General features: G+C 26.4%; 6 protein-coding genes across 18 annotated transcripts in view; 2 read left to right on the forward strand and 4 right to left on the reverse strand.

Annotated features, from left to right (window-relative positions):
* The window catches only part of LOC126915606 (glucosamine-6-phosphate isomerase), a 33929-nt gene that overhangs the window by 7651 nt on the left and 3844 nt on the right, over positions 1 to 22434 (reverse strand). The gene's annotated exons all lie outside the window — the stretch shown is intronic.
* Positions 128 to 5507, reverse strand: LOC126915591 (T-complex protein 11-like protein 1). Of its 11 annotated transcripts, none has more exons than XM_050720404.1 (8): positions 4290 to 4423; positions 3425 to 3538; positions 2500 to 2619; positions 2089 to 2383; positions 1490 to 2008; positions 1213 to 1397; positions 972 to 1138; positions 128 to 906 (listed from the first exon to the last, which is right to left on the reverse strand). In XM_050720404.1, the coding sequence occupies exons 2-8, from the start codon at positions 3433 to 3435 to the stop codon at positions 659 to 661; spliced, it is 1545 nt and encodes a 514-aa protein (XP_050576361.1). In that variant the 5' UTR covers positions 3436 to 3538; positions 4290 to 4423; the 3' UTR covers positions 128 to 658. The 11 variants fall into 11 exon arrangements, with proteins under 11 accessions (XP_050576361.1, XP_050576359.1, XP_050576357.1 ...); XM_050720402.1 differs by having other exon boundaries at positions 4235 to 4398; XM_050720400.1 differs by having other exon boundaries at positions 4181 to 4398.
* On the forward strand, positions 6349 to 10356 carry LOC126915588 (apoptosis-inducing factor 1, mitochondrial). The gene is made up of 12 exons (XM_050720392.1): positions 6349 to 6765; positions 7273 to 7562; positions 7690 to 7750; positions 7839 to 7999; positions 8071 to 8201; positions 8286 to 8461; positions 8523 to 8714; positions 8805 to 8998; positions 9112 to 9364; positions 9463 to 9647; positions 9719 to 9916; positions 10006 to 10356. The coding sequence occupies exons 1-12, from the start codon at positions 6675 to 6677 to the stop codon at positions 10075 to 10077; spliced, it is 2004 nt and encodes a 667-aa protein (XP_050576349.1). The 5' UTR covers positions 6349 to 6674; the 3' UTR covers positions 10078 to 10356.
* LOC126915612 (uncharacterized) lies at positions 10520 to 14866 on the reverse strand. The gene is made up of 8 exons (XM_050720444.1): positions 13165 to 14866; positions 12754 to 13091; positions 12470 to 12666; positions 12059 to 12391; positions 11652 to 11971; positions 11068 to 11245; positions 10773 to 10988; positions 10520 to 10703 (listed from the first exon to the last, which is right to left on the reverse strand). Exons 1-8 carry the CDS (start codon positions 14838 to 14840, stop codon positions 10596 to 10598), a joined length of 3366 nt encoding a protein of 1121 aa, XP_050576401.1. The 5' UTR covers positions 14841 to 14866; the 3' UTR covers positions 10520 to 10595.
* On the reverse strand, positions 14988 to 19405 carry LOC126915586 (TBC domain-containing protein kinase-like protein). 3 transcript variants are annotated; one of them, XM_050720388.1, is made up of 15 exons: positions 19263 to 19405; positions 18873 to 19181; positions 18524 to 18734; positions 18197 to 18446; positions 17862 to 18090; positions 17515 to 17789; positions 17299 to 17445; positions 17101 to 17221; positions 16747 to 16908; positions 16503 to 16680; positions 16234 to 16440; positions 15866 to 16125; positions 15663 to 15790; positions 15420 to 15582; positions 14988 to 15355 (listed from the first exon to the last, which is right to left on the reverse strand). In XM_050720388.1, the coding sequence occupies exons 3-15, from the start codon at positions 18726 to 18728 to the stop codon at positions 15344 to 15346; spliced, it is 2337 nt and encodes a 778-aa protein (XP_050576345.1). In that variant the 5' UTR covers positions 18729 to 18734; positions 18873 to 19181; positions 19263 to 19405; the 3' UTR covers positions 14988 to 15343. The 3 variants fall into 3 exon arrangements, with proteins under 3 accessions (XP_050576345.1, XP_050576344.1, XP_050576346.1); XM_050720387.1 differs by having other exon boundaries at positions 14988 to 15362; XM_050720389.1 differs by lacking the exon at positions 16234 to 16440 and having other exon boundaries at positions 14988 to 15362; positions 15866 to 16002.
* LOC126915608 (60S ribosomal protein L10a) lies at positions 19432 to 22028 on the forward strand. Its single transcript, XM_050720437.1, has 5 exons — positions 19432 to 19725; positions 20443 to 20598; positions 21148 to 21296; positions 21531 to 21703; positions 21807 to 22028. Exons 1-5 carry the CDS (start codon positions 19721 to 19723, stop codon positions 21975 to 21977), a joined length of 654 nt encoding a protein of 217 aa, XP_050576394.1. The 5' UTR covers positions 19432 to 19720; the 3' UTR covers positions 21978 to 22028.

Below are 22434 nucleotides of genomic sequence, written 5' to 3' on the forward strand. Positions count from 1 at the left end.
TTTTATAAAAAAAATAGAATGTTGTATATATATCAAAATCCATATAGCAATTTATGAATTACATTTGATGTAATAAACTTGATATTTAAACTTAAAATGATTTGTTATTTCAAAAAATGCAATAAAATTTAATTATGAATTAATTTAATTTTTGCGTGTATATACAAATATATGTTACATATTTTTTCATTATAAATTTTGAATACAATATTTAAAATAACATTTGGAAATCATGTTAAAGCATCAAATATAAAAAATAAGTTGCAGCTCATCATAATATGCAACTACAAAGTAAAGATTAAGTTACAGTTAACTTGTATGTAAAATAGTGATTACATATAGTTAAAAACAAATAATTACTATTTGCAATATATGTGAAAATTGTTTTTGCCTTTTTATAAGTATTTTTCACTCATACAATTAATTGTGTCATTTATAACTTACATCAATATCAGAACTTTTTCTGTATAACGTTTTTGTTTTTATGTTTTTAATATATATTCTTTATTTTCTTTTTTTGTTAGAAAACTTAACGTATGAAAACAAATAAATTGTTACTTTAAGATATATATGTCACTTATTTTTTTAATTAATGTGCTATTTTATGAACACATAAATATGTTTCCCTTACAAAACTCGATTTAAAATCTCAATTGCTTTACAAGTCCATGGTATGAATTGCACTCATATCTTTATTACTTTCAGTTTCTTTTTTAATAAGTGCATTAGTAATGATTTCTTGATAATATTCTCCAAATACACTTCGATTATGAGAAATAAGTATCAAAAATTGAGCTACTATAGCTGTTAATTCTTCTTGTAGTGATGAAAGTCCAGGTGGAACTTGTTGTGGTGCCGTAGATTGAGACAATATTATTTTTTGTAAAAATTGCCGAATTCTTAAATCTAAAAAAGGTATACAAAATAAATAAGATGTAAAATAAATTTTATAGATCCCATACAATATTTACTTATAAGATGCCTTATTTTATGTTCTGGATTGATGAGATCCAATATCTGTCCTTCTAATAATGTTTCTATCTCTGGAGATAAGGAAGCAGCATTAATTTCTTGCAATGTCGTTTTTAGGTCTGTTTTTACTTGTAATACAATATTTGGCATTACAGTTTCCAAATCCCTATTAATAGTTAATATGAAAAATTTAATTTATGACTACTTATATATATATGTCAAATGTTATTATGTACATACTTATTTGAATGTACAGAATCTAACAACACATTAAGATGTTGTTTAATATTCTTCTTAAAATTCGATACACCATGAATTGGTGCACCTACTGTATTATTTACTAGCAATATTACAGATCCTATAATGCTTAATCTGCTGGTCTTATCACGCAATTCCAGTAATCTACTTTGATCAAGCATCAAAGTCTGTAAAACAGATGGCAATAAAATTTGTATTATTATTAACTCAAATAACCGAGGATTGACTATATTATTAACACAAATATTTGCATATGTACTTCTGCATCTGGATTAAAATCCCATTCTAGAAGATCAAGATACGCTTCAGTTAAAAGACAATGGGTAAGCTGACGAGCTGCATTAATGTCAGATGAACTGCTCATAATATTTGTTGGATCAAAATGCCTCAACAACCATTTTTCTGTAAATTGTAGACCATTTGTATTAACTTTTAAGAATTCAGCGAATTTGGCTTTCTCGTATTCAATACTTGAAGCAACTATATTTGGTCTCATCATAGTAATGGTAAAATTTGCCAAATCAAGTCGCATTAATTGCAGTACTTCCATTATTCCTTTGAATATTTCAATAACATGTGTTTCTTGACTAAGTTCTCGAATCTTCTCGTCTCTTACTGGTGCACAAACTTTACTCATAATGGATATCACATATTGTGCATAATGATGGAAGTCTAAAACACCGTTTTCTGCTTGCTGTTTAATTAAATCCACATCAAGTACTTCTTTTAAATTTTCTCGAATTTTTGCATGATGTGGTAATACTAGTTCATCTAATGTCTATAAGAAAGAAAGATTATTGAACATATGTAAATACAGAAATCATACATTATTTCATAAAATCCATATAAATATACTACTTCTTTAATTTCCTTTAGTAAAACCAACGCTTGTGTATAATTTGGAGGATCTTCATCTAATTGCTCTGCTAATAAATTCCAAAAAGCTTTATGCATAATTTCCTTTACTTTTCTGTGAATTGTGCCATCATCAGGTTCAAGTTTTTGTAACTGAAAATTTTTATCCACCGCAATTTCATGTGCTAATGCCATATTTTTCATGCCATTTGCAGCATTTATGATTTCTTCGAGAGAAACAAATTTTGGTGGTGATGCTCCTATTAATCCACCTACCCCAAAATTTGGTGTTTTTTGCCTGTGTGATACACATTTAATAGCGAAAAGTATTAATATAAAATCTGAACATATTTATTGATGAATAAATTAGGAAAATAATCATATTATATTTTAACTAAAAAACTAATAAATTACCCCTTTGCATTTTCTTCTTCTGTCTCAAGATGAGAATCAGATTTACAATCTACAGGTACAGATGTGCTAGCTTCATTGATATTGGATTTTTGTTCTTCATTGTTTTCCATTTTTTTATTCCTATATAATATGTATTATTAAAAATTAATTGTGATAACACACATACAAACTCATAAATGTTTTGAAAATACCATTAGTCTATAGCAATAAATAACATAACAAATAATAAAAAACAATGCACATTGTAAAATATAAGCAATAAAACAATATTAATTATTTACTGTTAAATATTATACTTAATATTCACCATTTGATTAATAAATAGATAGGATATATAACACACAGTAATCATTACATATAAAATTATAATTAATGTATTAAAATTAATAAACAGTTATATAAATAACACTACAGATCTCAGATTATGCAAAGGTACACTGACTAAAACAAAATACTAGAAATAAAATCTAACAATGCCATTGAATATGGAAGTTTACAACTAATAAAGAGGCAGCAAAGAGTTATAGCCCACATTACTCCAGCACTAACTAAAATTTTATTACTAACAAAATATGTACATTTAGCATATATTTAACAATATTTAAAAACATGTAAATTTGTTTTGAGCAATATAAATAATAGAAGATTTGTTTCATATAATTCAATATATAATTATCATAATAATCTTGTCTTTAGAAATAAAATTAAAAAATAAATGTGTTGAATAATATTTCCTTAAATCAGATATATTGTAGAAAAGAAATATTTTATTATTCCACCTCGTAAAATTTAAATTTGCCTCCAAAAGTAGTTTTCTTAATAAACAGATATTTTATAATTAGATAATAAATATAGGAATTCATATAATTATCATAGATTCTTTACTATGTGATTAAAATGTTTTATAAATATATGAAAAATATACCTATCTGGCATGATTAATTTTTGATTTAACTATTTTGTTGTAGCATGATCAGCACTGAGAAACAGCTGGCACTTAAATGCAATAGATATTGAAGACAAGGAGGTCAAACTTTGTCTATAAAAAGAACATTCACAAGGTGCACATAAGAACAACCATCCTTATTTGATTTTAAAAGACTGATATAACATTTCTATTTTTTAATAACCTATCTCAGATTTACACTTATATCTGCTACATATTTATCATATGATATTAAAATAATTATTGATTATAATATATTTCACGTTATTTTCTAAAATATTTTATACTATGTATATTAAATACAAAATCATTATAAATATTTGTCTGTAAAACAAAAAATAAATAAAATTACTATATGTATACTTACAAAAGTTTTTCATAGATTAACATTATATTTCTATTCTTTATTTAGAATTTAAAACTTACCATAGTTTCTATATTTTATAAAAAAAAAAATGCAACTTTCGCAAAAGTTTAGTTTCTAAATATTTTATATCAAAAATAATAATTTATGCATATCGCTCGAAATATTTTTCTGAATGCAATTTTTTTTACTTTCTAATCAAACAACGAATGTATATGCTGATCTGTTTACAAACAAAACTAAATTTGCAGTATTGTATACATAAACTTATTTTTTATTTATTTATTTAGAAACGAAAGAATACGAAAGTGCCTTTTTCTAGATTTAATTATATTTGATAATTTGCAATTTAATTAAGGAAACATATTTACACTTTCACTAGAAAGTCGAAATGCGTAAAATAATATCTAGACTTGATGTTTTACCAAAACATTCCAATGTTTTTACATAATACAATTCACATTTCTATTATAAATTTACCAGCAATTTTATATATAAATTGTCATATTGAAAAATCAATTTTGTTCCAAACAACTACGAATTGTGTATTTACAACTTTTTAGGTTGATGCTCAACAGTGAACTTAGAATATATAAAACAGTAGCGTCCTCTGCAAATTGTCATTTCTTAGTTTTCGCAAAATTATTTTTATTATTACCATAATTATCTTTTATATTCTTTTATAGATATTTATACTTCTACGTACTATTTCAAACAATAAAATGATACATTCAGGAAATAAAGATATGTAAATTATTCATACATTTAATACTAAGGACATTAAACATAATAGTATTAAAAGATATATACAATGATAAGACATATTACATATTACAAAACATATGCACATACATATGTAATAAACTATATGCATGTAATATAAGCCAAGAATCAAAAACCATACTGAGCTATTCCATAAATTGAAATTTACAAAAAAATAACGATTACAAATATTATTTTTAAAACTTTACTTTGAAATTTATGATTACTTATGCTGCTTCTTTGTGATACATAAATTCACGAAATTAAATTAAATTACTTGTTTTTTAAGATATTGAATGCCTAAATACGGATTGCTTAAATACAAAATATGGAGTTGAATAATTTGGTTTCAGAGAAGTTCATATCTATAGTAAAGTCGCTACAATATTAATGATGATACATCAGATCTTAAGAATTTCAAGGTGCAGACGAACCATTTTCGGAAATAATATGAGTCACTGTTGTCCACCTTGAATCTTACAAAGGTTGTATAGGTACTAATAAATGAATTAGTCAGAATATGTTCTTGCATAAAAGTAAATAAAAACACAATGTATATTTAACGATTATCCTCCGACTTTTTATATAATTCATATTAACTTGCAATTCATAATACTATATATAGTATGACTAATGTAATTGTTATTATACATAGTTACAATTTCTTATCAAAAATATAATATTATTTCATATTAAAGAAAACGTTTTTAATTATTTTCTCTATTCATTAACCAGTTTCATTTGTCCAAATTAAACGACATGTGCAAACTTATGTATAGGTGTTTTAAAATCATCATATATATATATATATATATGGTGAAAATATTTGACTTCCCAAGAAATCGTACTTGTACATATGTATTTACTACCTAAGTATTTAATTACATACCTCCTTATGACCAATTGATAAGGATGTCCCATAACTTGTTAATCGAGAAAGTTTTTATGATTTTCAAAATGTCAGTTCATCGCGCGGTTTTTACTGGAAGGAGAATCAAGCTTCCCTATTAAATTAGAAGAGATTCATTTGATATGTTGACGCTAAGAACACATTTCATATATAAAATTACTCAAAAAAACAAACTTCTTTTAAATTTTTTACATAAATAAAAACATATGTATTATCAATTTTTAACGTTAGCTTTTCTGTTGATCCTCAAGGAAGGAAAAGGAAAAGATTTAAGGTAATATAATGATAATGATAGTTTAATATAATGATTTATAAGAAAAATCACATATTTATGTTATATGTACATATATATATATATTCATATATAGTCATTTTGAAGACAGATTCAATGAGCTATAACAGTGTATATAAATACTTTAAGATCAGCGAAAGTCACAAAAAAGAATTTAAATTCTATTTAAATGTCGCTGGAATGTTGAAAAACAAATGAAGAATTGTAAAGAATTGAAGATTAACATCACATTATACTTATTACTTACGCAGAAAACTTTGCTTATATGATTTTCGCTGACATATCAGTATTATACTTAGTGGCATTCTTAATGTTATAGATCGTTGAATTTGGCTTCAAAATGGCTATAACTTACAAACAAACAAAATGTAACATTCGATAAAAAGACAAAGTTGGTCTTTTTATCTCGTTAACTTTTTGTAACACACAATAACACTATTTTTGCTATTCATTGCTCCCTATAAAACTATGTAATTTTTGTAAGAAACATTTTTTTAAATTCTGTGTTACAATGGAAATATATATTTCAGATGATAAAATTAAGTGGTATATACATATGTACGTTCTGTATGCTTCATTTGTATTAGCATGAAGTTGCGCGATTATCTATGTGGAGTATGCGCGGCTGTCATTCGTTAATAAATTAAAATTGTAATAAATATTTTAACATATTTACAAATCTTATTCCCGCTGTATAACAAATTTCTCTGGAATTGTTTCAAAATCGATGTATCGTAAATACGGCAAGTTGTTTCCTAAAGAAATTTGGTAATGGAGTGTCCTGTGCCATTCAAGTATAAAGGGAAAACTATAGAGCGACTTCCAGTCGTGCGTGTGGATAATAGAACCGGCCACACGCGCTTCCTCCATATTGCGTAAGGCCAAAATTGGCCCGTCAAAAATGTTAAGCTACGGTAGAGTTATAGGACGATTGCCAAAACTTACGAGACAATCATATGCCAATCACTACTGTCGACCTTCAAAATATGTTGGTAAGTACTGATATACTTAATTTTCAAAAACGTGGTTTTTTCTTAATTTATATAAATTTTTCTTCTGCTACTGAGCTTGTTAGTATTTTCCAATTAAATATTAAGTTAAATCTTTTATTTAACATTCTAATTACAAACATTGACAGTAAGATCTTATAATTGTATATACACATTCAAATGATACTATTTTTCAATTAATGTTCTGTTAAATTTATATCCGGTTTATTTATCTGAAAGTACACCATGCGATATAACCTCAAAGTCAGACAATGTATACATTTTTTCAATGTATTTGTTTCATATGATGTTATTGATGAAAAAAATCCCTTTATTAAATGAAACCTAAAAGTTGTGTAGAGTATATTATTCAATTACAATTATTTCATAATGCTTATTTTTCTTGCAGTAAAACAATTACTAATTTTATTTATATTTAAACAATTTCTAAATTAATGTTTAATGAGAATTATTCTTAAATTAACTATTATTATATTTTTCTGATTTTAGGAATATTTAGTGTTCATAATTTATGGTATAGTAGCAATACAAATGATAAAGCATTTAAACCTCCAGGGACCACCATAAAACCAGAAGAATGCGTACCTGAAAGTAGTTATTCCAAACAAAAAAGAATTGTCCCTATATGTGAGTCTCATCCCAATGCATCTTGTCCACCATCTTGTTATGAAATTTGCGGAAAACCAGATGATTCGAAGAAACCAAATGACAAGAAGCCTTCATCACCATATTGGAAAATATTGGCAACCTTATTCATAGCAGGAGTTACAATATATGCGGTATATTACTAGAGATTTCTTTGTATATTATGTCTTATTTGTACTCTTGATTATAACAGATTATAATATTATACATTTTTTGTTTTTTTCTTTCTTTTTAATATTTTCATTGAAATATATTCTGTAGATATCTTCTTCAAATTGGTTTACTATGAAAAAAACAGATTCTCAAAAGGATGTAAGTAAGAGTAAGTTGAATAAGAGTTTGTACTTATAAAATGTTTTTTTTTTAATGTAGATGTTCATGATTAATTTATGTTTATGTCACATAATTAGGAAAAAAGAATGGAAGGAGAATTAGAAGATCACTTGAAAAAACTAAATCTCCACCTACTTCTAGTTCATTCCCTTCAGAAATACCTTATCTTTTAATAGGAGGTGGAACAGCTGCATTTTCTGCATTTAGGTCTATTAAATCTAGAGATCCTAGAGCTAAGGTGCTTTGTAATAATTTTGTTTCTTCATTTACTGAAATAGGATCTAATAACATAACCAGTATTTTCCTTAGGTTTTAGTAATAACAGAAGAAGGAGATTTGCCATATATGAGACCTCCATTATCCAAAGAACTTTGGTATAATAGAGATAGAAAAATAAGTGCGCAATTACTTTTTAAGCAATGGAATGGTGCTCAAAGAAGGTAATAATTGAATGATCATTTATTCAAATAGAAATTTATTATGTTTTTATATAGTTAGTAATTTATTATATATTATATTTACAGTATATTTTATGAACCACCAGAATTTTATTCAGATATTACTAATTTGAGTCAATCTGATAAAGGTGGTGTGGCTGTAGCTACAGGTTGGAAAGTTACAAAAATTGATGTTCCAAACAAAACTGTGATGCTTGATGATGGTTATGAAATAAAGTATGACAAGTGTCTTATTGCAACTGGTAAGTATAATTAATTTATATTTAAAATTTACATACAATTTTCATTATAATATATTTATAGGTGCATCACCTAAAAATCTCCCAGTTTTTGAATCAATGCAAGATGAACTTAAGGATAAAATCGTAACCTTCAGAACAAAAGAAGATTTTCTTGACTTAGAAGATGCTGTGCATAATCCTAAGTATAAAAATACAGTTATAATTGGTGGAGGATTTCTTGGTTCGGAACTTGCCTGCTCATTAGCTCGTAATTGTAGGATTTTATTACATCTTTTATTATTATTAATGCCATTGTTTAATTAATTATTAACATAGAATAATAACTAATTTTATTATTATTTAGTACCTGAGAATAGGAAAGTATATCAAGTATATAAAGAGAAATTTATAATGGATCAAGTATTACCACAATACCTAAGCGAATGGGCAACAAAGAAAGCAATGTTAGAAGGTGTTAATTGTATTGCTAATTCTGAAGTAGAAGATTATTCTTATAAAGGTGGACAATTGTCGCTCGTCCTTTCGGATAATCGTGTTGTACGTTTTATTTAAATATCTACACAAAAATAAAAATAATAATGAAAGTGATAGTTTGTTGATAAGTGAGTGATTATTCTTTTTTTTTTTCTTTTTTTTGTTTACATGGAAAGATTGATGCCGATCAAGTGATTGTAGCAGTAGGTGTTGAACCAAATACTGATTTGGCAAAAGCTTCACATTTAGAAACAGATCCTGAAATAGGCGGTTTTCTTGTTAATGCGGAATTAGAAGCAAGGAGTAATCTTTGGGTTGCTGGAGATGCAGCCTGCTTTTATGACATTAGACTTGGTAGAAGAAGAGTAGAACATCATGATCACGCTGTAATCTCAGGAAGATTGGCAGGAGAAAATATGACTGGTGCAAGTAAGTTAAAATTTTCTCAATATATGCTATATTAATTATTAATATAAAAATTAAGATAAAATGAAAAATGATAAAATCTGTATTTCTGTGTTAACTAGGAAAACCATATCTACATCAATCAATGTTTTGGTCCGACTTAGGACCAGAGGTTGGATATGAAGCAATTGGTATTGTGGATTCATCACTGCCAACTGTAGGAGTGTTTGTAAAAACAACGAAGTCAGATGCTTCGATAACATCTGTTAATAGTTCAAATGAAATCACACAATCTTCAGATACAAAGGTAATGAATAGTATACTAATAATACAATAATAATTAATTTTATTTATATATTATGTACTTTTAAACCACAGAAATTGAATTCAACACAAATACAATCAAGCTTAGAAGAAACAGATAAATCAAAATGTTCCGATAATTCAAAAATCTCACTGGAGGAACCTAAAAAATATGACGATTTTGGAAAAGGAGTCGTTTTTTATTTACGTGATGATATTGTGGTTGGCATAGTTCTTTGGAACATCTTTAATCGGATGTCTATTGCTAGACAGGTGCGTTCATGAAATGTGTAGAAGAAAGTTCAGTTTTTATGAAATATATATTAAAAGATATATTTCTTTTATATATGTATCTGTTACAGGTGCTTGCAAGAGGCACAAAATATGATGATTTAAATGAAGTAGCAAAACTGTTTACTATTCATGATGACTGATTCCGCTAATATGAAAACTATATGGCTATATCGTGTCATTATTGTACATAAGGTTATTTATCTATCAGTTCTAAAACATTTTACAAATAAAAAAAAGTCTACAACTGGTATCTTATTCCTGAGTTTATAAAATACGATTTGTATAAATATTGCACATACTACATACAAAGTATTTTCCATAAAAATAAATGGAAACATTCTTATAGACAATGAGATATGTTTATTAAACTAGTTACAAAATGTGAATTTTACTAGAAAATAAATGAAAATGTTTTGTTAGTTGATCAGAGTTTAATATTATATCATAACAATAATAGTTATATATGTGTAAACATTCATACATACATATAAATTTACTTTAAAATAAGTTTTAAAAGTCGTTTTGTGTTGACATATTTAAAGGTAGTTCTATTATTTAAGATATTTATATATATATATATATAATTATCTTGTTTTATTGATATAATGAATATTCATTAAAAAATGAAATTTTTTGCTATTTTTATATTTTATTCTTTTTAATTAAATCCTTTAACCGAAAATTTTGGTAGAATTTTGTTCCCATATCTTTTGTCTAATGAATCCATAAATTTGATATAATTGTGACATTGATAATCATCCAAAACCTATATAAATAACGTAGATAAATTATACAATATGTAGGCATTATATTTAATATATGTTATGATACATACCATATGTTCTGGCCACAGTTTTCCATTCGTTGTGCTTTCCATTATTGAAAATTGACAATGATATAAAAGTGATACACAATAATATATTATATAATCAGGCGAAAACAAAACACAAATTGCGAAAAAATGCATAATTTGGGGCAATGGAAGTATACCCCAAAAACATTGAGATATCATTAAATTACATATTAAAGACCAATCCACTCCAGAAGCATTCTGCATTGGAATATAAGTTAATATATAATAATCTATGATGGAAGACAAATAAGAATGAAATTTATTTTTCAATATATACCTTAAGTGCAAATTTGATATGTGGAAGTTCATTACTAACAATACTTTCTAAAATTTGCATAAATGTATATTGTATGGCACATTCTTCTTTAATATTTTTATCCACAACTTTCCCCAAATTACACCATAAAAATGGAGTTACTGGGAATTGAATTAATTGAGTAATAAATGTTTTGCATCTGTAATTATCATATGCTATTATATCATAATATAATGTAGGTCAATGATGTGAAATAGTTGTCTTATGTGCATTATCATTGCAATGATGACCAAGTTTTCAACCTGAGACCTACCAATGATGATACATTGACTAGCTAGAGTTACTCCGTAATCTTTTCTCAAAAAAGTAGTAGCAATTTCAATATTACTTTGTTCACAAAGTTTTTGATCTACTTATTAAGATACTGCAGCATTTAGAAATTGCTACCAGGGGTATATTCGCGGTCAACTGAGGTATATGTACATGTGTATAAAGTACAATAGTAGAAAATAAAACAATTATTTAATAATTATAAAATGTTTGTGTTTTTTATATAAAATTATATTATGCAAAAATTTAATTTCCACTGGTAATTTTGTGTGTACCTGTCAACATCTCCTTTACAAATGATGAATACTGTTGATAAAAACCAATCAAATCCATCAAATTTTGCTGGTCTTTCATATTGTATAAATGCATAACACGCATTTATAAATTCTTGTAATTTTTCTTTCATTTCAACTGTATTTTTCAAAACATCATTTTGTTCTGCATAATACAGAACTAAATCAATTCCGTGTATTTCTTCTGAAAACCAACAATCTATATTTGATGATATATTTTCCTTCCATTGAAAGATTTCTCCCCATTCTGAAGTAGGAATTGCTTTCTGCATCTGATCCACTAGTTGAATTAATACTGTATTCTAGTAAATAAAAAATTTATCTTATAAAAATATAACAAGATAAACTTAACAAACTGAACCCAATAAAAGCAAAAAACCTGTATTTACTTCTATTGGATTTTGTGATGCTATATACGCTTCTCTAATTTGTTGGACCCAATTATTATCTAATAATCCAGATTTATTTTCTCGAAGTAAACTTTCTAATTCTGTGCCATATTCGGTTTCTGAGAATGAATTTTCTTTGATTAATTCCAATGGAAGTAACTTTGGTAGATTATATTCTTCTGGTTCTAAAGCTTCTTCTTCATCTTTACTTTTAACAAAATATGTTTTAGATATAATTTTATGTTGTATTAAAGTATAATCATCAATGTATTTTGTATTCAGTTCTTCACTTATTACTTCTGTATTAAAATTTTGAAATCCTAACAAGATATTCTGGAAAGATTTTTATTATAAAAATATAAAAAAGAAGAGATCAAAATATCTTAGTCTTATAGCATGTAGATGTATTACCTTAAAATTCAGTAATTCTAATAGATATAAACAAATATTCAAATTCCAAATTACAATATTTAATGATAGAAGCCCTAAATAGTGATAATTTGATTCAGGATTTATTGAATCATTAAATAATTCTGATAAATTAAGTGGATAATTGTGCTCTTCATTATTGTATGATTCTTTTATATTTGACATAAATGCACAAAAACCTATAAAATAAAAGATAAATAATTTATATAAATAAATTAAAATTAAATTAGTATGACATAATGAAAAATTTTTATCATTATTCTTACACTTAAAATTAAGAGAAAAAATTTTTAGTATATGTAAAAATTTTTGAATATTTTCATGATCCCATGGGTCATGAAAATAATGTGGATCTTCTAGTATTTTACATGTTTCTGAGAGTAAGGTAGATAGAACATGGGGTGCAAGATTAGCAATTACATTATACCCCAAATGAAAAAAAGCAGCAGATGATACAAAGTTAACTACTTCAATTGATGTCCATGACATTCTTAAAGGTGCAGTAGATCCTTCAATTAGTTCTTGAAATACTGATGATTCTTGAACAAGACTTTTCAATCCATATGGTATAGATACCATCTTAAGTAATAATGTATTAATTGCACTATAAATAAAATTTTACTTTCTTAATACTATATTTAACTAATAAAAACAGATGACATATATATTTAAATTACCTATTTATCTGTTGAGCTTTATTTTCATTCTCAAAATAAGATTTATCTAATTTCTTATAAAAATATGATACAGCAGGATAAAATTCTTTTTCTACTTTATACTGTATTATTTCATATGCATCAAATACATTAAATAACTTCTGTATTACTTCAAATAATTTAACAAGATATTCTACATTCATTATGGATAAAGGTTGCCGTAACATATTTGATGCTATTATTATAATAAACATAGCTGGACATTTAGATATGTTACTTTCAAAATTTACTGTATGTTCTTTGCATTCTGAAATAAGAAATGTAGAACCATCTGCTGTGTCTAACATACATAGAATAATATTTAATGTATGTGGCCATATATTAATGTTATTTTCAGAAAAAGATGATAAATGACATAGTGCAATATGATAAAATTCATAATCATATAATATAGTTGGTTGGTCTAAAACAAATTGTAGAGCATAACAAGAAACATCATATATACTACTTAATGTTTCTATGGATAATTTATTTAAAGCTCTCAGAGAAGCAGTTAAAAATCCAGAAACTGAAAATGGAATGTCAAATGCATTTTCCTTTAGAAGTTCACGGCCTGCTTTATAAACACAGAGTTGGGATACAAAACATAAACAATGAAGATAAGTTACTGTTTCCACTGTACTTCCATTAATAATAACTTCCATTGGATCATCGTAAATAGAAACTGCTATAGAATAAGGAGGCTCTTCCAGTCCTCTTTGTACATAATGCATTATTTGTTGTAATAAATTTGGTGATTTTCCTATAGCAGTTAGAAATATTTTTCTAGTAGCAAGACTAACAATCCATTTTCTACTCCAGTCAGCACGTGGTTCTAATACAGATATAATATTCAGTATACTTAATGTTTTTGTCTGTGTTGCAGTTCCAAATTCATGTGTACTCAGAAATATTATAAATTCTTCTATCAATTGTTCTATAGTTTTATCAGGATTTCTTGCACTTTTCAACTTTTCTTCGTGATAACGAAGTATTAGATGTATGATACGAAATATTCTTTCATGGAAAAAGAATTTAAAATTAATTCCAGAAATTAATGTTGGTAGAATTTCAAATGTCTTTTGCGAGTGGTATTGAGCATTAAAACCATTCAATAAATTGGTATATACATCATACGATTGTAAACAAGAGAGCAATTTAGCGTGTACCTGTAAACTAGCTTCAAAAATAGATCTACTTTCATCTATAAGACCATCTAATAAAGCTTTTTGAAGCGAATCCCATATGGGATTATTATTTAAATTCGATAGCTCACTTTTTAATAAAATTTCGTAACCAGCTAATCTTACATGAGCAGGTTTATTTTGATTAATTTTATCAAGAATAACGTTATAGTATTCATCGTTATTTAATGGAGAATTCCAATCTTCACTTGTTTGATCACTGATGCAAGAGGAGGATGACTGTGGTCGCGAATCGAAGAGTAGAGTTGATGTAGATCTCGAAGCAGATTGTTCAACGATTGTAGCTCTTATAGAATTCACTAAAATGGACATTTCTTTTGAACGAATAATCTTTTGAGCAATATTAATATTGTCCACGTCTTCTCTTAATGATTTTTGTATATTTGCTTCAAATTCTTTTTTCAAGCACCTTTTTATCCACTTTTGAAGATTTGGAGAAATATCACCTTCCATATTTGCAAAATAAATGAATTCTATCTATACAATCATGTTTAGACAATTAGAGTAACTCGAAAATGTAAATGAAACCTTTATACTAAAATGTTTTGATTGTGTTTCTATAGTAACCATCTAAAGCAAATGAAGATACAGTATACTCTATATAGTATAACAAAAATTTAATTCTTTAATTAATATAATACATATTTTATATGTACTATTATCGTTTATAATCTCAATGTTAGAAAGATATAATATTTTACAATTACCTCATAATATTCTACATATAATATAGTTAAATAAAATATTACAATATGAGTAATTTAAAATTATATATATACATATATATACAAATTGTATAATCCTTAAATATGAAAATGTGATGTTGTAATTTATTACATTAAAAAGTGCAGCATTTACACATTACTTTTATCGTAATGCTACTATAACATTTGGAGATTTTGTCCGTAAGATAGAAATTCCTCCTTGTAAAGAACATACACCCACAACTCCACATTTTACCAAAAAATCTGCAAACTATAAAACATTTTTATTTCAATGCTGAAAAACTAAATTTTGTATTATAATACTGACCAAGGCATTATTTTGATCATGAGGTCCAATAATTACAACAACGCTATTTTTATTTTCTACAAGTGGTTTTGCATGTGGTCCAAGAGTTTCAATATGAGTTAAGGAAAGTTGTACGCTTGTAAATGGAATATTAATACTGCCTACTACAGCACCTCTTTCAAATCTATATAAAGAAAATGATTACCATATATATAGAAATGATTTAGAATAATTTAATATTTCCTTTACAGGAAAAATACTTACTGTATGTTATTGCGCACATCCACAGTTATTAATCTTTCAGGACTATTGTTTAATAAATCTAAAAAGTCATCAACAGAAATTCTTGGCATTTTTTCAGTACCTGGTTCTGGTTCTAACCAATTTGTATCCTAAAGTGTAACATATTTTTAAAAATTTGTATTTAATAAATTATCTTGGAGAATATATAGAGTTTATATTTATACCTTTGGTTGATTAAACTGATGTTTTCTATAAGTAATACTAGGTGGTGTATTTTGGTACATCATCATAGAATCTTTAACACATAATTCGATGTCGATTTCAGGAAGATCAGAAAATAAGAGGATACATTCATTGAAACCTGAAGTTAAAAGAGAATCTCGTAATTGTTTTAATATTGCTAGTCCAACTAAAAGTGGAAATGATGAATCTCCTAATAGAAGTTTATCCCATAAATGAAGTATTTTGTGAAGTGGAAACACATCTAAAATAAGAAAGTTCAAGAATATGTAATAATCAATAATTTCAAAAGAGGAAAATTTATGATGTGAACAATTTTACATAACCCAAACATTAATAATAAATGGCTTACGTGAAAACATTGTTAAAAACCATGGAATTGCAAACAATTCTAATACAAAGTTGATTGATCTAAGATGATTAGCTAATTGTGGATCGTGGAAAGCTATAATTTGTGAAAATTTTCCTAGATATTCTTGTATAATAGCAGAATTATCTTTCAGAAAAAATTTATGAAGATATTTTGGTATAAATGCAGACAAACATTCGAATGCTCTAGCTAAAATAAAAATATTAATAAAGTTTACATATATATACTATATAATTTACTTAATTTATTACCTTCGTTATTAAAATTAAGATATAAAAATGGAGCTGTTAACGAATCTAATCCTTGCCAATAAACATAATGAGGATTATTTCGAACCCATGCTTTGAGCAATCTTTGTAATCTTTCGTGACCAGCACCAGATGACAATAATTCACTATACTGATGACATCTTGGTATGTCTACCTCTATCTAAGATATTGTTAATAAATTAAAACATAAAGGTAAATAATGTAATGTGACTTAATGATGAATTACTTGTCGATCTGTGTGCGTAGGTGTTTCTTTATCAATCATATCATAACGTTTCTGAATATCACCAGTAATACCAAGCAATGCTGCCCATACAGCTCCCCTAACAGGTGGAGGTATATCTTTATGTGCTTCTTCAATTATTGCTTCCCGTGTAATTGGATAAACCTAAATTATCAATATACGTAAGTAAATATTTTAAGTGTTCTATGAAAAGATTCTATTTTTGTAATAATTTATTGGTGACATTTTTTATTAATGAATTCATAGTAAATAATTTCAAACTTCAAAGATATTAAAAATAAAGTAATTACCTGTAACAGTTTATTATATATCAAATATTCAAAATAATATAATCACCTGCAGTAATCTATCATATAAAACAATCCTATAAAATTGATATTCTGTATCTCTTTCTCTTATAATTAAAGGTAACTGGGAAGCAGCATCTATCAAATCCTCTTGCGATTGAACGCGCATTCTATAAAGCATGTATGAGATGATTTATATAATATTGAAGAAAAATGTGAAATTTACATTTATCTTTATTATACCTACTGATTTGTTAACCATGGATAATTAGCTATATATGGAATATGAGACAAACGTTGATGTAGTGTATCAAGAGGAACTTTAACCACACGTAAATCAAGTAATCCTGCTGTGTCTCTTCTGCCAAACATTTGACCTAAAAGTATCACTAAACTAAAAAGAAAATTAAAATAAATTGTGCTCTTTTCCCACAGAACATGATACTTATGAAACTTTTATTACTTTGGAATTGATAAAATAGGTGGTCTTGACCGGATAAATCCCTGTTTCTTTAACTCCACAGTAATATCGCCTCCTGCTAATTGCCATAAATAATATAATTCATCCATTTTTCTAACAATAACATTCTTATATAAATTTTTTTCTTTTTCTTTTTCATTTTGTAACAAAAATTCTTCAAATATAGGTAACTTCAATAACTCTTCTGGTACCTTGCGCATTAAGGGATGAATTTGTAAGCAACAATCTACAAAATCCTTTACTTTATCAGGTAAATCCTAGAACAATAATAAATACAAAGAAATAACTATACAGTGTAACCCAGGATTTAAGAGTCAAATAAATTATACCTTATAAATATTGTAACAATTAGCTTCTCTTGCAAGACGTTCAAAAACAGAAGTTTCACAGTGTATTAGACTAAGAACTTTCCGCAAACATTGAGATAATTTTACACCTGGCCACATTGACTTTCCCAATAACAATTCTGCAATAATCATACCTAAAGACCAAGAATCTACTTTTGAGCTACTGACACCAGAACTCAGAAATACTTCAGGAGCTGTATACTTTGGATAACTAATAAAAAATTGTATTATGCATTTAAATAAGTATTTCTTATTTCTACTAAATATTTAATTACAATTAAATTTTATTAAACTAAATATTTTATTATAAGACATACCCAATAGGAAAAGATACATTCTTTCCACTATCTGTCATATAATATAAACCAAAATTATATAACTGTACATTTCCACTTTTATTGACTAATATATTTTCAGGATTTAAATGTCTGTGTACTAAGCCTAAATTATTCATATGCTGTAGACCCAATAGGCATTGAAATGCTATTTTCATAATATCATCAATGTTTAAATTTTCTTTTTTATTTAATGTATCTCCATTATATTCTGCAACCACTACTACCCGTTCTACAAAAAATAATTTTAATTAAATAATCATATGAAATGTTTTTAAATTTCTAATTTTTAAGTATAATAAGATTTACCATGTTTACTTCTAATTATATCAAGATATGTAGATAAATTTGGATGATGAATAGTCTTTAAAAATTGAGATTTTCCATATATGGTTATTGAATTTGGTGTAAGAGGTAAACCATTACTACCACAAACTTCAACTGGATGACTTTGAGCAAAAAATGTCATCCCTCCAAAACATCGTTCTTCGTTTTCTAAAAGTGCTGGACACATCTTCAACTATAAAATAGAACATATTATTATATCGTACCTTAACAATGTTTAAATAACTAATTTAATTTTAATAATGACAAAAGTTTACATATATACTAAAAAATACATCATTTAATACAAGAAATAATTATAAAATATACGTACTTGATTTATTAATATATATTTTTACTAAATTTTAAACTATAAATCGATATTTACATTATTAACCTCAACGAATACTTATAACCACTATCAATTATAAAAATACGTTTAATTGTCTCTTAGAATTATGTCTTTTCATAGTTTAATTGTTTATCATTTGTAAAGTAAATCAAATTATTGATTTATTTATCAATTTTGTTTACAAGAATAAACAAAACCACCCACTTCATATACATACATATGTATATGTATATATTACTGATATGTATATGTAGCATGAACTACGATTATGTAAATAGATCTGGACACTCCCTAGGGAAAATCGTTCGAAAATTGAATCATGTCTAGTAGTGAAAAATTAACATGGAAGATCAACAAAGTCTGCGTTCTTACAAGATAGAGAGAGATGAGTGGAGTGTCTCTTTCCCTGAGGTATTCATAGCATGTCACGGATTGCAAAACGAGAACCTTCTTGCCTTCGATATTAATTTTTCACAACTAGCCACGATTTAATTTTCAAATAGTTTTTGACAGACTTCCATATGTATGAATGTAGGACCTGATAATAGAAATTCTGGTACATAATGTATATAGTCTAACATACATAGATTATTTATATATATCAATGCATACCGAAATAGTTAAATTTAAAGCCGAGTTCACATAAATTGCAAGCACGACATCTGTGACAGTTTCATAAACTATAAGCTAGGATGCTCATAAACGTGGTCCCATCTAGCAAATATATATTGCTTTTACTAGTTCTGCTGTTAATACAGCAGTTTCCTTTCTGATTTTAATCGTGCAGTAGGTAGGACGTTTTCTTTTCAGTGATCTTTTAAGGAGGTACAATGACGTGAGTATCTAATCTTTTTATATTTTATAAATCAGAAATTTTTTTTCTTTGATATTGTAAATAATATTTATTGCGATATATCTTTTTAATATAATTACCAATATTTTTTAAAAATAACCTTTATTGAAGCTATATATCGTACCAATTTCTGGACATGATATCTCCACATTGTACTATAATTTTTCAAATGCATCTTTAAAAGTCTTATAAAATGAATTTTAAGCATTTAATAAATATAAATAAATACTTTTTCTATTATGTGTTGTATTCTTTTTATTTTATAACAGTTTTATATATTTTATTTAAATTATATTCTAATCCTAACCAACTTTTTTATCATTGTAGTATATTATTGAAAATATTCAACTTTTATATATATATACTATTTTAATATAATTTTATTTTAATAATAAATTTCACATGAGTTCACTATATGTTGGATATAAATAAAGGAAATGGGCACTGCTTATAAAATTGATTGTGAATACCAAGCAATAAAAAAATTTTATGTACAAAAATGTTGGTAGCAGTTCATATCTCATTTATAAACAATTTCATTAGAAACAGAAACATGCTAGTATCAATTAATCAACTGACAAATCTGTCTGTATCTTACTCCTAAGACCCACTTTTTTTATTTGTATTCTGTATATTATAATAGTAGTAATAATTGTTTTAAATTTCAACTTTGATTGTAATAATAATTTTAATCAATAGGTCCAAAGTATCACGTGATACTCTTTATGAATGTGTGAATGGTGTTATCCAAAATTCACAAGACAAAAAAAGGAAATTCTTAGAAACAGTGGAACTCCAAATTGGCTTGAAGAATTATGATCCTCAAAAGGACAAACGTTTCTCAGGCACCGTCAAGTATGTTTCTACCTGACATTGAGGATTCTTTTCGGTTTTTAATGATTACCATAAAATCTTTATTTTCCTTTTTTCTTCCTTTTCTTTTTATCTTTTTTTTTTTTTTTATTATTTTTTAACTAACATCCGAAAAGGTTGCCTCATGCATAGTCAGGAAGCTAGGTTTTACCTAGCGGACCTCTACCCAGGGTCTTAAATAAATTGGGGAGGTTTTTTACCGTTATATTTGTTACAGGATCATGAATTATGATCCTGCTGGTAAGTCAATATTTGACTATGGCAGCTATTCAATCAATTCAATTATTAAAACCAATGTTCAGTGATGTTGAACTACTTTGCATGTATTATCTGAATACTTCGTGTGGTTATCCAATATGTTACTGAGAATATTGACTTTGATAATTGTATTTTCATTTTTGAGTAATTGGAATAATGTTGAATTCCACTTTGAGTGTTACTTTGAGTATTCATTCATAATAACATATATAGAATCAACAGTTTAAGGAATATTAATTACTTACTTACACACATAATTTATCTGTATTAAAGGTTGAAGAACATTCCAAGACCAAAGATGCAAGTTTGTGTTTTGGGAGATCAGCAACATTGTGATGAAGCTAAAGCTAATAATATTCCATATATGGATGCAGAAGCATTGAAAAAATTAAATAAGAACAAAAAGCTTGTGAAGAAACTAGGTAATTTGAAGTTTTTTATTTTGTCTATTTAATTCTTTTCTTTGTGCCTTCCAAAAAGCACCATTGCTAGTTTGTAATTTGTAGTAGTGGTCGTCTACTGGAAGAAAATGAAATTCTTCACTTGGTGAGGACGTTGTGTTTTATTCCTTCGTACCTCAATCCGTGTCGAGACATCTTTTCAATCAACTTTTGTGTAATTTAATTTAAAAATTAACTTGCACTTGCTTTTTACAGCTAAAAAGTATGATGCCTTCTTAGCTAGTGAATCTTTAATTAAACAAATTCCACGTATTCTTGGTCCTGGTCTGAACAAAGCTGGCAAATTCCCTGGTCTTTTATCTCATCAGGAGTCAATGGTAGGGAAAATTGATGAGGTGAAAGCTACAATTAAATTCCAAATGAAGAAGGTAAATTTTGTTGCATATTCGTTGTTTTAAAAAATATTTTACTTACAAATTCTTGTTAAAATTGTAATTTATAATATTCAAACGTAATTTGAAAAACTTTCAGGTATTATGTTTATCAGTGGCTGTAGGTCACGTAGGAATGACTCCAGATGAATTGGTACAAAATGTACATCTTTCAATTAACTTTTTAGTTTCATTGTTGAAAAAACACTGGCAAAATGTACGTTCTCTTCACATTAAATCTTCTATGGGACCACCTCAGAGATTATACTAATTTAATTAGTATAAATACTATCGATGTACAATGAAAAAATAAAGCAGACAACTCAATGTATGATGTGTTACAATTTGTTATAAAAAATTTTCCTGTTTGATATTTTCCAAACTTATAATTTAAAAATGTATTGATATCATAATTCATGTACTATAATTATCTTATTGAAAACCGTGTAATTGTTGCATTTACTAGAGTGAAGTTCTATATGTTTTAACATAATCTATCGTCGTAATCGTATTATATAATATTTCATAAAAAGGAAAAATTACTTTGTGATGCATTTATAATATTTTGTCGTTATTAAAGCGGTACCGAAAATTTTATAATAGAAGAAATACAAATTCATTTATTATATGTATCGGTGATTATGAAAATGCTGTATTGAGAAAAAAGTCGAGATTTTCATTTGTTTTATGTTGTATCGATTTATATTTTTATATAACTAAGAAATTTT

The sequence above is a fragment of the Bombus affinis genome, chromosome 4 (assembly GCF_024516045.1).
Source record: "Bombus affinis isolate iyBomAffi1 chromosome 4, iyBomAffi1.2, whole genome shotgun sequence".
NCBI classification, from domain to species: Eukaryota; Metazoa; Arthropoda; class Insecta; order Hymenoptera; family Apidae; genus Bombus; species Bombus affinis.